General features: G+C 38.5%; 1 protein-coding gene across 5 annotated transcripts in view; it reads right to left on the reverse strand.

The window, feature by feature from the left end:
- NR2C1 (nuclear receptor subfamily 2 group C member 1) overlaps positions 1–17,769 on the reverse strand; it is a 51,918-nt gene that overhangs the window by 33,408 nt on the left and 741 nt on the right. For 2 of the 5 annotated variants that reach the window (XM_027071074.2, XM_027071068.2), the window contains exons 2-4: positions 7,946–8,019; positions 5,023–5,253; positions 1,575–1,656 (exon numbers count right to left, since the gene is read on the reverse strand). In XM_027071074.2, coding sequence (XP_026926875.1) covers positions 1,575–1,656; positions 5,023–5,253; positions 7,946–7,999 — 367 coding nt within the window. In that variant the 5' untranslated portion in view covers positions 8,000–8,019. Of the gene's footprint in view, positions 1–1,574; positions 1,657–5,022; positions 5,254–7,945; positions 8,020–10,353; positions 11,054–17,769 lie in introns of those variants that run through there. The other 3 variants (XM_015070475.3, XM_053226620.1, XM_027071075.2) reach the window with 3 other exon arrangements.

The raw sequence follows: 17,769 nt of genomic DNA on the forward strand, positions 1-17,769 counted from the left end.
AGAGAGAGAGAGAGACAGAAAGAAAGCCAAGCAGGCTCCGCACTGTCAGTGCAGAGCCTGATGTGGGGCTTGAACCCACAAACCGTGAGATCATGACCTGAGCTGAAATCAAGAGTCAGATGCTTAACTGACTGAGCCACCCATATGCCCTATGAATTTTTATTTTGTAAGTAACCTTAACAACAGTATGGAAAATTTCACAAAGAAGCAAAACCATCCATGACACCATGATATGTAAAAACTATTTTCACTTCTGAGATCACTTACAAATTATAATTCTCATATATTATATAAAGATATTTTATTCTGAAAACTATGCTCTAAAACAAGCACACCAAGTAGTATTTGAGCTAATCTCTTCTCATTGTGGGTTCCATTTTTTAAATTTCTGGAGAAATGTTATACTTTGATTAACCTACCATTTTATAAACGATTTCTTTGGCACAACATTTATTTATTTATTTTATTTATTTTTGCAGAGAGAGAGAGTGACAGAGCGAGGGAGCATGAGTAGGGGAGGGGCAGAGAGAGAGGGAGACACAGAATCTGAAACAGGCTCTAGCCTCTGAGCTGTCAACACAGAGCCCGATGAGGGGCTCGAACTCATGGACAGCGAGATCATGACCTAAGCCAAAGTCAGATGCTCAACCGACGGAGCTACCCAGGCGCCCCTGGCACGACATTTATTAAATTGAACATACTCTTGGGAAAAGGTGTAGTGGAGACTTTTGTAATGACGCTATGGAAAAGATCAAAGATTACAAAAAACAAACGAGGCCCTTAAAGTATATCCCACTGGCACATGGGTGCTTTCCTAGCATAAAGTAACAATAAACATAACTAAAATGACATAACCCTGATATTAGACTTGGAGAAATGTCCGCTCAGCTGTGCACAAAATTAAATAAAGGGTAACCAGAAATTTTTCATCTCAGTAATTCAAGTTACTCTTTATCCCTGGACTAGCAACAGGACTCAACAGGTAAGGTAACAACTTAACATTTATATTATTAAGGACCACAACTCATTTTTAAGCAATTCCTTTGACAAACCGGTTTTATATTTTTAAAAAATTCCACTTATTCATTCAGTTTACATTTTAAAGGAAAAACTGCTTTTCCTAATTCTTCAAAATATGCATTTTATGTCATTGCAAGACCAAGTCAAACTGCATTCAAGTGAAAAAAAACCTTAGGTGAATAAAAAACTTGGGGATAAAATCGGTTACATTTCATAGGCTTCAAATATGGACCATAACAATGACATCCTCTTGGGGCGCCTGGGTGACTCAGTCTGTTAAGTGTCCGACTTCAGTGCAGGTCATGATCTCTCCATTAGTGGGTTCAACGCCCACATCAGGCTCTGTGCTGACAGCTCAAAGCCTGGAGCCTGCTAAGTAAGGTTCTGTGTCTCCCTCTCTCTCTGCCCCTCCCCTGCTCAGCTCTGTCTCTCTCTCTCCCAATAGTAAACATTAAAAAAAAAAAAAAATGACATGCTCTTTTTACTTTCAGAAGAAGAAACGTGGTAGTGTGGTAGTTACAACACAATATATATAAGTTATTTTTAAATGTTACCTGATGCTTTGTCTCCACATACTACGCAAAGATCAAAAACCTTATTTGGTCCTTGGTCTGGAGAAGAATTATCTGTTAAGAGCTAAAGAAAGCCCCCCAAAACAAAAAACAAAACAATAGTGTGTTAATAATGCTCGTAAGTAAAAAGTAGAAGAATATTCAGTCTTAATTATTGCTTTCTTTCAAGTTATTCTGAAACTTTGAACTCTATTATACATATATATCAATTAAACTATTCTTATTTTTCTTTATGTAAGTAAAAATATCAATGTTATTAGACACAAAGATAGGAAGAATACCTTTTAAATTTACTCTATAACACTCTAATTTAACAGACTATTAAACACACAAATAAATGCAGGAGTATTTAACGTATCTTACCCATTAAGCACTTATTATTCATTCAACACATCAAATGATTGCAGAAGCTATCAGCCCCGTCATGACATCTGTCTTTGAACAGCTCAGAAATTTCCCATATGACTGACTAAAATAAGCTATAATAGCATAAAAAAGATAACTGATTTTTAATAAATAAATATTTATTTTGAGAGAGAGAAAGAGAAAGGGACAGAAAGAATCCCAAGGAGATTCCATGCTCTCAGCACAGAGCCGGATGTGGAGCTTGATCCCGTGAACCCTGAGATCATGACCTGAGCCAATATCATGAGTCAGATGCTTAACCAACTGAGCCACCCTGGTGCTGCTGAACCTTTAAATGGAAAAGGGGTTAAAGTTTTTGTTAAAGTATTTACTTATAATTATGGAAATATGATTGATTTACGAAATATAAAATTTTCATCAATGAGTTGTCTAGGATTAGGTGGAGTGGTTGACAGCATGGGTTGTGGAGTCTGGTAAATGGCAGAAGGTCAGTGAGACTGAGTGGGGAAGCCTTGGGCAAATTACAAACGCTCCTTAAATTATATAAAGGGCTATATATCACTAGGTATAGCTACTATGATGCTGGCAAAGAAATACACTAGTCTCTTCTTTTAGATTTATTTTCTAGTATTTTCATCATTTTCTTTCAATCTTTTGGAATGTGAATGAATTAATTTAATCCCAAAAATGTGATAGGGCATTCCCTATGATAGTGGCATCATTCTTTTAAAAAAATGTCTTTAATGTTTATTTTTGAGAGAGAGAGAGAGACAGAGAGAGAGAGGGAGAGAGAATGAGTGGGGGAGGGGCAGAGAGAGAGGCAGGCAGAGGATTCAAAGCAGGCTGGGCACTGACAGCAGAGAGCCCCATGTAGGGCTCAAACTCACAAACCGCGAGATCGTGACCTGAGCCAAAGTCGGATGCTTAACTAACTGGGCCACTCAAGTGCCCTGGCATTATTCCTTCTTATATCACTATAAAAATAGTCTTCAACAGAAACGTAAGAAAAAACCTTCTGGTACTAGCTGTCCCTTGAAAACATCTATGAAAAGTATCACTCCTTTCCTTAATAGCACATCTACAGCAAATGGTGTTAATCTTTTATCCTCTATTATTCTTATGGGTACAAGAAATATTGAGAGATTAAGGGACACTAGATCACTAGATCAGAAATCCAATCTTTTTGGCCCAGGGGGATTCTATCCTATACCTGTTTCTCTTTCTCTGCCCTGAGAGGTGCTCCATAAAGTAAGCAAAGTACCAATATTATCTTTTCTTCTGGAAACAGAATTTTTCTTTTATTTTAAGAGTAACTTTACAGTGGAGAAAAGTGACACACACTACTTCAGCCAGGTGGTCAAGATCAATGTCACCAGTTATCAAACATGATGATACTAAGTACACTTGATACAATGTGATGAAAATGGCACTCTGTGATCCTCCTTACCCAAACCAACAAGCCCAGTCTAACCATGAGATGTCGAAGTCCCATAGCAGGGTCACCTATAATATACCTGAACAGTATACCTCAAAACTGTCAAGGTCATCAAATACAAGAAAAGTTTGAGAGACTGTTACTGCTAACAGTAATCTAAGGAGACATGATGATTAAATGTAATATGGTATCCTGGAATCAAAAAGAATATTAGGTAAAAATTAGGGAAAGCTAAAAACATTTATGGATTTTAGTTAATTATCAAAATTAGTTCATTATCAAAATAAAGGTATCATATTAATATAAAATGTTAATAGGAGAAATTGTGTGTTGAGAGGTTATAAGAGAACCCTGTACTTCCTGATATTTCTTTAACTATTGGGGAGTCTGGGTGGCTCAGTTGGTTAAGCATCCGACTCTTGATTTCAGCTCAGGTCATGATCTTACAGTTGTGAGATGGAGCCCTGTACCCAGCATGGAGCCTGCTTAAGATTCTCTCTCTCCCTCTGCCCCTCCCTGCTTGTGTTCTCTTAAAAAAAAAAAAATCTGTTAACTATAAAACTTGTAAAAAATCAATTCTGTTAATAAGGAAAAAAAAAAAAGGTATTCATAATGTTATAAACTTTTTGGGACTTCTGTCTTGTTGATAAAATAACTTCTTGTAAATCCCATCTATTTTTTACCTTAGCCATTCCTAAAATTAATACAGATGATGTAATCAGAAGAATAATAGAATCAGGCAAAATTTTGTATTTTATGAATTAGTTTCTCAATCCTAAAAGGAACTTTCCTTGATCAGGTTTTCAGCACAAAACATGGAATTCAATTTTAAGTGGGTACTCCACCAAAAAGTCTCCAAAGGCAAACTTAGGGGGTTGTTGAATTTGTATTCAATCATAGCAACCAGCAGTGAAAACATCTATGTAACCACAGGTATGCATTGTATATAAGCCTTAACTGGCTCTTTGAAAAACATTTGTGCATAACTTGCAAATATTAAAATGATGTGAAGTTAATCTAGACTACTGACTGACTTCCAGTGTTAAAGCAGACCATGAGGGTAAACCACCTGTTACATCAAGGAAGACATAGATGACAACCAAGGAGGCACAGTGACAAAGCTGCAGCCATAAAACCACCTTCTTGATCTGGCAGCTTGTTTGAGGCCTAGGCAGTGTTCTTCTGGGAAGTGCTGCTACCACAGAAGAGGCTCTTGATTTGGCAGTTTCCTAACCGAGCAGAAGCAGCAGGTCTCTTAGAAGCCAGTTCTGCAGCCCATCCAAGTGGTTATTCTTGGAAACTGACCTAGAGCTGTTTCTTCAGCCTTCCCGACAATTCTATGAGTTCTCCATATCCTTTATTAAACCCCTCCCTGGACAAACTAGCCAGAGTGAATCTTGCTGTATGTAAGAGTCCTCCAAAATACACGGAAGGGAGGGTGTGTGAGGAAAAGTACAGTGGCATATAGGAGAGGGCAGTCACCACAGATAATGTGCACACCATGTAATTTTATGCAAGACTTTTTTTTCTATGGACCATGCAGGATATAAAGTCTTAACACCAGGACTTACACTTATGACATGCTTTTAATTCTTTCAAGTGTGATGAAGACACTGTAAAGTTATTTACCTGGAGATGTTGTGCAGACAGATCAGGAGTTGTAAAAAATAACTGATTAACACCTGCTGCATCTGGAGTAGTGAGGAATACTTTCCCTGGAGTGGAATCTTGCCTGGCCAGAATGACTTTGCTTGGAGTAGAGCCATCATGATTTGTCAGAATGAACTGCTTCCCTTGTGTATTATGATCAAGTGCTGTCACGATCTGGATTTTCTGGCCAGTTTGCTGCTCAGTAACAATCTAACACAACCATGTCATATCAGTAATCGATTCGACTTAATCTTTTTTTTTTTTTTTTTTTTAACTCTAAGGACACAATTTTCTCCTACCTTCGGACAAAGTTAGAAAAGTATAACATTACTTATATATTCAATACATTACACATAGACACACACCTTTTAAACTAGCAATTCTACTCCCACAAAATCCTATCCTATAGAAAAAAAAATGTGCAAATGAAGGTACAATCACTATTCTGATTCGTTCCTTCTCTTTCCCACCCACCTTCCATTTACACAAACCTATATTGGGTGCCTTCTATTTGCCAAGCACTATTTGTTCTGGTCCTGGAATACAGCAATAAATAAAACAAAACCTTTTTTCTCATCAAGTTTTTATTTTAGTGAGGAAAGCAGATAAAAAACAAGCAAATACTGTTGTCAGACAGTATTAAGTGCTATAAAGAATAGATAAAACAAGGTAGAGATGGTGAGAGTCACTGATAGAATAAAAGCCATGAGGAGATGACATTTTTGCACAGACCTAAGTGCAGTAACAGACCAAAGCTTAGGACTAGCTAGGGGTAATGCATCCCAGGTAGAGAAAAAGAAACATGAAAGAAGGCTGTGGGGCAGGAGGAGTGTGTCTGAGGCAAGAGGCACTACAAGAGAGCTATGTGAGTGAAAGAGTGGCAGAAAGGATTATGGTAAAAGACAGGATCTGAGAGACAGCAGGAGCCAGATGGTATAGGGCTACACAGGGACTCCAAAGTCTGGATTTCCTCCTGTGTGAAATGGAGATCCACCTTCCTCTGGAAGGTCAGAGAGCAGAGTGGCAAGATCTTTTTCAAAGAGGGTGTTCTAGATTTAGTGTGTAGGCTAGCCTGTGAATGTTGAAGAGAAGAATATTCAGACACCGGCAATATCTGGGAATTATATATGGGCAGAGATGCTGGTGGGGAACAGGGTAGCAGCCAGGCCAGAGGAGAAAAATAATTGGATTTGGGATATTTTATGAAGGGAAATGTGACAGGATATGCCAACTGCCTGGATGTGGAATATGAGGAGAGAAGAGTAAAGGATGACTATCAAATTTTGGTCTGAGCACAGGAGAGGACAGAAATGCCATCCACTTAGTTGGAGGAGTCTGGAGAAGTACAAGTTCGTGACTAAAGAGAACTAGCCAGTGTTGAGGGCTTTGGTTGTTGAGCAAATATTTTACAGAGTAAACTCATTAAGGCAATTTAATCCCTTGATTCAAATTTAAAATGGCAAATTTGGTTTGTTTCCAACTTTTTCTCCATTTCCCTGAAATTATTTTCATCAAGATTCTTTTCTATGCAAAATTTACAACAAAATGCTGAATTACTAATCAGTTTTTGTCTAGGGCAGATTGTACTGACTATAGCTGCTGCCAACTCAAGTTTTCTTTGTTGACCGTTATTTCTAGCATGTCCTATTTTTCTGGGTATACTTTTCACCATTGTCAATTTTATTTTACACATAGATTATTTATACCAAGTCTAGTCTCCATCTTATCCTAACAATTTTTGCTATTTCCTTAAAAAAACTTTTTTTGGGGGGTGCTTGGGTGGCTCAGTCCGTTAAGTGGCCGACTTTGGCTCAGGTCATGATCTCTCTGTTCTGTGAGTTCCAGTCCCTCATTGGGCTCTGTGCTGACAGCTCAGAGCCTGGAGCCCACTTCAGATTCTGTGTCTGCCTCTCTCTCTGCCCCTCCCCTGCTTGTGCTCTGTCTCTCTCACTCTCAATAATAAATAATAAAACAAAAAAAATTTTTTTATTTTTTTTAAGAGAGACAGAGAAAGAACACAAGAGAGACAGAGAAAGTATGGGGTAGAGGGAGAGAGGGGGAGGGGGAGGGGGAGGGGGGAGAGGGAGGGAGGGAGAGAGAGAGAGAGAGAGAGAGAGAGAGAGAGAGAGGAGGGAGAGGGAGAGGGAGAGAGAATCTTAAGCAGGCTCCACACTCAGTGCTGAGCCTGATGCAAGGCTCAATCACACAACCCTGGGATTGTGACCTGCGCTCAAATCAGACGCTCAACCAACTGAGCCACCCAATTTCCCCAAGAAACTGTATTAAGATCTATTGGTCTATCCTGCAATTTGAATGGATCCTTTACTTATCAGTAATTTTGTAACATCACACATTGGTCCACTGATTTATATACATCTTTTATATGTTGACATGTTTCATCATACAATATCATCGCATGTCATGTAGCCTCTGGGGAAGAAAAGGTAACTAATGTTCCAGTATTATTATGAAAACAGTTTTGACCTTGCTGACTCTCTGAAAGAATCCCTAGATGATACTTTGAAAACCTCTGTGTTATGGTACCTCTTCCTAAGAAATAGGGCATAAGATCTGTTATTTGACATGGATCTCCTCCCACTGGTCCATTAAGACTGGCCTCAGATTCTGTACCTCCAAAAATATTCCATGACCAGATCTCCACAACCCTCTGTGACTCTTCATTAGCTGTTTTTCTTCTGTGCTCCCATAACACCATATACAATAATCTATTACAGCCCTTACCACTGTATTGTGACTGTCAGATGATTCAACTATCTCTTACTAGATTTAAAAATATCTTAATGTTGAGGGTATCTTTTATCTCTGTACCTCCAGAACCTAGCATATACATTTGATGTAAATAGGTTGATGGATCAGCAAATGAACTGTAAATCAAACATACCTCTCCCATTTGTTGTTCAATAATTTGATGTGCAATTTCTTCTATGGTTGCCATGTTCTAACCGCCAGAATGTCCTGCCAAGATAAAAAGACACTTTTCACAAAATAAAACATATTTACTGAAGAATTTACAAATGAAATCACATGCTGGTGCCTGGGTAGCTCAGTCGGTTAAGCATCAAAGACTCTTGATTTCCGTTCAGGTCATGATCTCACAGTCATGAGATCAAGCCCCTTAAGATTCTCTGCCCCTCCCCGGCGTGTGGTTCTCTCTCTCAAAAAAATAAACTAAAAACGCAACCCTCCCAAACAAATGAAATCACATGATAGCTAAGATCTGCTTCAAAATAATCCAGTTGGGGTGGGTGGTGGTAGGATGGAATAAACAAAACAAGGTTGGCCATGAACTGACAGTTGCTGAAAACTGTTGTTTATACAGGGGTTCATAACAGTATTCTCTGTTTTTATATATTTTGAAAATATCTACTTAGAAAAATCATTCAGGGTGACTGGGTTAAGTGTCCAACTCTTCATTCTCAGCTCAGGTCATGATCTCATGATTCATGAGATTGAGAACTGACTTGGGCTCTGCGCTGACAGTGTGGAGCCTGCTTGGGGATTCCTCTCTGTCCCTTACCTGTTTGCTCGTACATGCACATTCTCTCTCTCAAAATAACAAACTTAAAAAAAAAAAAAGATTCAATACCAAACAATTTCACTTTTCAAAGATATTGAAGCCTAACCAGGACAACTCTACAAATCAGGAGTAGTTTATTAATTTAAATAAGGTAACCCTATCTGTAAACAAATACATCATGGTAACCACTTAACATACTCTTTTTACCAATACATTGTAATAACTGGCATTCGTTCAAAAGGAAAGAAGATTTCTCTAGAATCTTGTAACTGTTCTTCATTAGTGGAAGTTTCTTATATATTAAGGTTAATTTGAATTTAATGTAAAACTTTCTCCAAATGGATCTGAGAGCCTGAAAGATCAGTGGGTTGACTCTGATTTTTGCTTTTTTTCTGTATCAGTAGATAAGAACACAAAAATTATTTCTCACTTTATCACATTATATAATGTCTGTCATAAATTCACTAATAGTCTACAATTATAAATAACATTAATTGCCAAATTACCTGAACTGTTTTTCTTTCAATTACTTTAAAAATTTTAAATGTTTCAATTAGCTGTGCCAAAAGCAGTATTTAATATTTAGCTTCATTATTCAACTATCTCTTACTAGACTGAAAAGCAGTGGCCTCAACCATTCTGGGACCAACTGAGGAAACAGAGCTGCTCCTCAGGTTTGTGTCCTCTGGGGCCAGGGTAGCAGTGACAGCCCTGACGACCTCTGACCCATCTTTGAGGTCTTCCTTCCTTTTCCCTGAAGGATAACTTATGTTTAAAACTGAATAGCTCTACTGACCCATCCAGGAGAATCCCACAAGTTTGACAGCTTTTCTTCATTTCATCCCATATATGTCCCCCTCGGTCCAAGCTGTCTACATTTCTGCTGATATAAAATTCTCAGAAATCTTGTTGCCTTCCTTGCAATTCATGGGGCTTTAGGCCATCAGATATAAGAGTCCTATACAGATCTCTCCCGAATAACCCCCATCTCTATTCCTGGCTTCTGTTGAGATGGCTGCCTGGATCCATAAATCACATGTCCCTAATTCTCTTTAGCAAATTGTTGGTTGTCCAGTCATACCCAAGAGAGTCTTTTAAGAACACACTTTCTCTTTTTTTGCAATATGGATAGCTTATTTTTCAATTCTTTAAGTCCTGATTCCATTTTTCTAAACAATTCCTTCTTCAATTTACCTCTTTCCTCTCACATTTTACTGTACGCAGCAAGAAGAAATGGCCATGTCTCTAACTAACACTTTGCTTAGAAATCTCCACAGATAAATAGCTTACAAGTTCTGCTTTCCACAGAACGCTGGAACACAAGGACAAGTTCTTTGCCCTTCATCATAAGGTTCATTTTCCTCTAGTTACCAAAACTGTAACATGTTCCTCATTTCTGAGCCCTCACCAGAAGCATTGTTAATGTCTATTATTTCTATCAACATTCTATTTATGAAAATTATGTGTATCTCTAAGATGATGGCAGCTTTTTCCATAGTTCTCTTTTTTTCTGAACCCTCACCAAAATTGCCTTTGATATTCGTATTTCTATCAACGATCTCTTCAAAGCAATCTAGGCTTTTTCTAGCATGCATCTCAAAACTCTTCCAGCCTCTACCCATTTTCCAGTTCCAAATTTTTAGGTATTTGTTATAGCAGTACTCCACTTCCCAGTACCAAAATCTGCACTGGTTTGTTAGGGCTGACTTAACCAAGACTAACAGGGCTAATTTTGGCTGGGTGGTTCAAACAACAAAAATTAATTTTCTCACAATTCTGGAGGCTAGACATCTGAGACAAGCCGTCAGTAGAGTTGATTTTTTCTGAGACCTCTCTCCTTGTCTTCTCTTTGTCTCTTCACAAGTCTTCCTTTTGTTTGTGCCTGTGTTGTAATCTCTTTTAATAGGGACAACACTCATATTGGATTAGGGCCTACCCTAATGACCTCATTCTAACTCAATTACAAAGGCCTCATGGCCAAATATGGTCACATTCTGAGGTATTGGGGGCAGGACTTCAATATGAATTTTGGGGGGAGACAATCCAGCCCATAACACTTAGACACAAATCTAACAAGAAATGTGCATGCTATATGTAAGGAAAGCTTTAAAATGACACCTAGAGGGGCGCCTGGTGGCTCAGTCAGTTAACCATCTGACTTCAGCTCAGGCCATGATTTCAAAGTTGGTGGGTCCGAGCCCAGCTTTGGGCTCTATGCTGACAGCTTGGAGCCTGGAGCCTGATTCAGATTCTGTGTCTGTCTGTCTGTCTCTGCCCCTTCCCTGCTTGCGCTGTCTTTTTCTCTTAAAAATAAACAAACATTAAAAAAATATATTAAAATGATACCTAGAGAGAGGAAAAACTAGCTGAAAGAACACAAAAGAAAATGTTTATAGTGACTATCTCCAGGGAGAACTGGAAGTTTGGGAACAGGGATGGAATGCAGACTTTTCAGTGAGTGTCTGTTCTTTTTAAGTTTTACTTATTATTATTATTATTTGAGTGAGAGAGCAAGCATGTGTGCTAACACAAGTGGGGAAGGGGAAGTGGGAGAGGGAGAGAGAGAATCTCAAGCAGGCTCCGTGCGCTGCACTGAGCAGGGCTCAATCTCAGGACTGTGAGATCATGACCAGAGCAGAAATCAAAGAGTCATACACTTAACTGACTGAACCCACCCAGGCACCCCAGTGTGTATTCCTTTCAAATTTTAAGTATTACCACAAAAAAATGAATTGTAAGTAGGGGAAAAAAAAAAAGCCAAACAGTTTAAAGGAATCTTGTCTAGAAATCCTAAAATCAAGCAGCATTATCGGCACATCAGACCCAAAGAAGCTAATTCATAATGAAAACTTACCGTGATATCATGACTGGAGCCAAAATCAAGAGTCGGACACTCAACCGACTGAGCCACCCAGGTGCCACTAAATCAACTATTATTTTAGCCAAAAAGACCAAAGACTATGAGGGTATATGTGATACACATATATGCCTGGTATATATGCCTGTAAAGGTTCATGCTTAATTGTATACTTTGTCATTAGCAGCGTTACAGGTAATACAATGTTAAAGGATTTGAATGCTGATACTCTTGAAACAGAATTCTTGAATACTGAATTCAGGGATATTTGGATTTTTTTTCTGTTTCAGAAGAAAAGAGCAGGAAATGGCAATGGATTCCTAATTTTTGGAGTTAAAAACTTCTAGGAGAATCTGACTAGGAGAATCTTCAGAAAAATATACACACACATATGTATTTGGTAGATTCCGATTTGTGATTCACCATATCAATTTTCTACTTCTTTCTATATAAACTCTCTGCATTACTGCAGTAGCCTAGAACCCTTATCTCCTACTGTTCTATAGATCCATATAATCCAAACTGGTTTGCAAAAGAATGCTTAGGGAAAGTTTTTAGAATACTTACCTCAGTGATCATACACCTTAATTTGTATGGAATGGAACACAAATGAGAGGAATTTAGGGAATAGATTTGACCAGAAAGGTGGAGTAAGAACAACTTTTTCCCTCTGGACCCTCTCCAACCAACCATATCTTCCACTGCAATCTCAAACTATTTACCTTGTCCTACTTGTAAAGCCTGTTAGGTGTCTGTCAAGCTGGTTCATTAAGATTTAAGTCTAGAAAGGCACAGACACAGGATATAAAGTCAAATCCATAATCCCATTTTCCTGATTACTTACTTCTCTCATTAAACTATCCACTAATATAATACATCTTTATATGCAAATAAATCCATGAAATAATTCACGTACACCCTACAATCTTGTTGATCAAAAATTTTTTTCCACCATTTACAAAAAGGATGCAGACTATCTAAATTAATTACATAATTACAAATCATATCCAAGTGTATTAAGTTTTACTAAAATTCAGAGATTCCCAGAGGTTAGTATTTTATTCACTCTGATAAACAAAAGTATTAGCAAGGGGGAAATGATGAAAATTAGTAAGAAATAAATAGTTATTTAGCATCAAAGCAAGGATTTATGACAATGTATTAGTCACTTTGGTTGTGATAAAAGCTCAACTACTGCCAGTTTAAGCAAAAAGGAAATGGCTGGGGGGGAACAGGACAGACACTTCTAGGATCCAAGTGGAGCTGACCTTAGGAAAAACTGGAGTTAGTTTCCCGATGCTGTCAGGAATCTCCTTATCTCTATTTTTTTTTTCCCCTTATTGCTGTCCTTATTCTCCCTATGTGGCTTCTTATTTTCTACTTTGTAGTAAAGCACCAGGAAAGTAAAAGTAGTCTTCTCTAATTTCAATTTTAAAATGCTGGTAATAGATTCTGATTGGGCCAGCTTAAGTTATATGCTTATCTCTGGAATTAATCACTGTAGGCGGGCCAGGAAGAAGGAAAGGAAGGCTAATATGATTCTAGCATTGGCAGCTTCTACTTTTGGAAGGTCTAGTTATCAAAAGATGAAGACTAGTTGGGGTGCCTGGGTGGCTCAGTCGGTTAGGCGTCTGACTTCGGCCCAGGTCATGATCCCGTACTTCGTGGGTCCAAGCCCTGTGTCAGGCTCTGTGCTGACAGCTCAGAGCCTGGAGCCTGCTTCCGATTCTGTGTCTCCCTCTCTCTCTCTGCTCCTCCCTCCTTGCACTCTGTCCCCGTTTCCCAAGAAATAAATACTAAATAAATAAATAAAATAAATAAATAAAGACTAGCATAGACATGGCTCCTGATAAAATCACCATGAGCCAGGCAACCACCTCAATTTGTTTCTACTACAGACACACAGAATTCTTCAACCAGAAGTCCACTGAACACTACACTACTCAAAACATTTAATTCAGCATTGACTCCAATTTTCTGTTGTCAGTTGGATAAATCCCAAAAAGGAGAAAGAATACTTACTCTAATAACATATTGTCAAAAGTTTTCCTTTCGGCTACTTCCAGATTAAAGTCCTTCTAATTTCTTGCTCTGTGAGTTCTTCAGTAAAAGACAAATTTAGTTTTATAGCCATTTCTTTTTTTTAATCTTAAAAAAAATGTTTTTAAGTTTATTCACTTTTGAGAGAGAGCATGAGTGGGGGAGAGGCAAAGTGAGAGGGAGACACAGAATCCCAAGCAGGCTCCGGGTTCTGAGCTATCAGTACAGAGTCAGATGTGGGGCTCAAACCCATAAACCGTGAAGATCATGACGGTTTCATGAGCTGAAGCTGGATGCTTAACTAAGCCACCCAAATGCCCCTACGGCCATATTGTTTTAAACAATCTCCAGAGTTTCTAGAGAATTCATAAAATTTTTGTTGAATTTTTTCCCAACATCCCCAATTTTTTTTTGTTTGTTTGTGTTAAGCTGGCAAAAAGGCATAAGGAGTGAGGGCAGGGCAGCCTTTGAATCCTTAATATTAAAAACGTGAGGCCTGGAGTCTTCAGGACTGGAGGGTGTTAGACTAATGAAACAAAAAGATAACAGGAGTTACCGGTTACCCTGATGTACTGATAAACGGAATCTTTCTGATGAGAGACTACTGACAGAGTTGTGAAAAGAATCAAATTAGTTTTGGATTATCAGTCCAGATTTTATTCCCAGACTTATTTTTTTAAACAATTTTTTAAAGTTTATTTATTTATTTTTGATAGAACGAGAGTGAGCAAGGGAGGGACACAAAGAGACAGAGAGAGAATCCCAAGCAGGCTCTGCACTACCAGCATGGAGTCCACAAACTGTGATATGAATCAACAGTTGGATGTGTGGTGCCTGGGTGGCTCAGTCAGTTTAAGTGGCCGACTTCAGTTCAGGTCATGATCTCACGGTTTGTGAGTTTGACCCCACATTGGGCTGTGTGCTGACAGCTCAGAGCCTGGAACCTGCTTTGGATTCTGTGTCTTCCTCTCTCTCTGCCCCTCCCCTGCTCTCTCGGTCTCTATCAAAAATAAACATTAAGAATTTACGTAAGAAACAAAATTTTATTTACAACTGATTTTAACTATGCAAAAACACACAAGGACTAAAAAGAAACATTCTCATATGTTTAGGTGAGATTTACAGGCCACTTATTTTCTTCTGCTTTTTGAATGGGTATCTATGGTTGTAATCGGAAGTAAGCATTCTCTCATTTTTAGCCCATCGTATCTTGTGCCTATTTACCTTCTACAGCACCCTGTCCTTACTTGCATAGACGACCCATCTCTAATAGACTTCTAAGGAAAAGAACCGTAGTTTCCCTTGATTTCGGCTCAGGTCATGATCTCAAGCGTTCATGAGTTCGAGCCCCACATTGGGCTCCACGTTGACAGTGCAGAGACTCCTTGGGATTCTCTATCTGACTCTCCCCACTCTCTCTCAGAATAAATAAATAAACTTAAAAAAAAATGGTAGTTTTCAATGAACTAATTTTTTCAGTGAACCTCTGGTATTTAACAGTGCCCAGTATTCACATCTAACTTCAGAAAGTATTTACTGAAACACATTTACCAGGCACTATGAGACTTTGGGACTCAACAGTAAACAAGCCTGAAAAGATCTCTGCCCCACAGAGCTTATATTTTAGTGAGAAAACAGATTTTAAAAAATTATCATGAACTATGATATGAAGCGAACTAGGAAAAAGTGATAAAGAGAAAAACAAACAAACAGGAGGAGGAAGTTTATATAGGTAATAGTGTCCTAGACCGCAAATCAATAGATCAGAGCTTCAATCCCATTATTACTATTTATTAAATGCATTACTAAATGTCAGTCACTGTGAGGCTCAGTTTCCTCACAAATGAAATAGATTCAATACAATCTACTTCAAAAGGTTGTAAAACGTTAGTGTCAGGGAAAATATCTATACCAATGGTTAACAGTTTCTTTAAAGGTAATAGGTATTTCCTGAAAGTTAGCTGAATGAACAAAGTGCTCCATAAATGAACAAGAGGAGCTCAGAACCACTGCACTAGAGATGGAGTCTCTGGAAAAACCTTATCGAAGAGACATCCGAGTTAGGCACTGATGGTTAGGTTTGTTCACCAGCCCAAGGGACAAAGCAAGCTTGAGGATGCGGTCTTCACTCCTCTAGAGCTAATTAACATACAAAAGACAAAACAGTCTTACATTTTTGGCCCTGATTTTTTTTTCAATTTACCATGATCTCACTTCAACTTATCTTCACCACAGAAGAAAGCAAAACATGAATGGTGCTATCCTTCTTCCATTGAGATTCAAAATTTTTAGTGTGTGCTCTCTGACTACATCAGAAACAGTTCATTCTCTCCTCACCAGCCCCACTACCATCAACTGAATGTTAGGCTGCTGTCATCCAAAGCACACTTTGTGTTGTGAGCCACTTATGGATGGGGAAATTAATTTAGTAGGTCAGACTTTAAGTTAAATAGAAAACAGTGCATCAGATATAGTGACGGTAACAATGGTCTCAGGAAGACTTGATTTCAGTTTAATCTCTGAGTGTGCTGAGCTATGGAGCAAAATGTATTTCCTTCTGGGGGATGTGAAATTTGAAAATATGATATAAAACAACGATTTTTTTCCTGTGGAGTAGATCTTTGAAAATTTTTGGAAGTTAAGGTTTCTCTCACCAGAAAACACATATTCACATTCACCCACACTACAAAGGAGTATGCTGAATTTCAAGGGGGTCATAAAACTTCAGTAGCCTGACGGCCTTCAAGTTAACCCTCCTGGTAAAATTACAGCTACTGTTGAGTTTCCTGAACACATATTTAATATATGACTTTGGGGTGCCTGGGTGGCTCAGTCGGTTAAGCGTCCGGCTTCGGTTCAGGTCATGATCTCACAGCTCGTGAGTTCAAGCCCCACCTTGGGATCTGTGCTGACAGCTCTGAGCCTGGAGCCTGCTTCGGATTCTGTGTCTCCCTCTCTCTCTGCCCCTCCCCTGCTCATGCTCTGCCTCTCTCTGTCTCAAAAATAAATAAAAACATTAAAAAAAATTAATATACATGACTTTGTGTACATTAGGCAAGAACCATCTTTGTGTAGATTTGAAGTGCCAATAAGGCATAAACTATCTGTGGGTCAGCACCTCTGACAAGCAGCAATATTAAATATCTCAAAGCTCACAGAACTGAAATATCCTTATTCTCCTGCTTCGGAACCATCAACGTCTCTTTAATGGCCAAAGGATGAAGTTTTGGTCCTTCTATTTTTTCAATATTTATTACACCTCTGAAGCATGCCTGCCACTGTGGACGTAGAGGGTTCCTTTATAGTCTGACTTCCTCATCTTCCCACTTTAGCCCCTAGCCTCCCAAGAGGGGCCTCTCTTCAAGTCAAAGTGGGATGTTCTTTATACCCACCATTCCAAGTTCCTCTTCCCTCACTTAAATACCACCTGGCCTTTCAGACTCGGTTGAAATTTTTAAAAATCCAATCCTTTGAGATGGGTTCAGCATCGATTTTGAATGCTAAAGCTCTTAATTACAATTTACTAACAGACTTTTAACTTCTGATATCATATTCAAAATTTATGTAAAGATGCATTTTCCCAGCGCTTTCATAAAAGATTTCCAGATTGCAAAGGGTACTACGAATCAAAAAAAAAAAGGTAATGATATTTATATTATCAATTCTTTATGCTGCTTCTTTTGTCTTTTTTATTCCCCAAGGGCAGGAATTAAACTCGTCGGGTGACAGAAACACCAACGGTACCATATCTTGGGAATGTTTGGTGCCTTTGATTTGTGTCTCCCTCAAAACCCTTCCAGAAGACTGAAATGCCCCTACCAAAAAAAAAAAAAAAAGAAATTCGTTACATTTATATGCGATCCACCTTTTTTATAAGAATGGAATGATCTACCAACTGGGCACAAGCAAAATTTTAAAACTGTCATCGTGTACCAACCAACTATACAACAGACACTGATGAAAAATGATCAAAATCAAAGGCCTATTTAGAACATCCAGAGGAACAAAAGCCCCAAAGGCCTTAATTTCCAGTCTTTTTTGCTTTTCCTTCCCATTTATTTATTTTTTTAAAACAGGCCGACCTACTCAGTGAAGGTTACGAGACAACTTGGCAACAAAGGTTACGAGACAACCAACCTGGCAACATTTGTAATTGTAATCATAAAACGGCACGTGCGGGAGTCGGAGGCAGGGGTTCTCAACAAAAGAACTTAGAAGTTTAGACTTGCCCAGGGCAGTGAGGCCCCTAGACCGTTCCATTTTTCTCAAAAGATACGAGTCCAAAGACAGC

Source organism: Acinonyx jubatus, chromosome B4 (assembly GCF_027475565.1).
Source record: "Acinonyx jubatus isolate Ajub_Pintada_27869175 chromosome B4, VMU_Ajub_asm_v1.0, whole genome shotgun sequence".
In the NCBI taxonomy this organism is placed as follows: Eukaryota; Metazoa; Chordata; class Mammalia; order Carnivora; family Felidae; genus Acinonyx; species Acinonyx jubatus.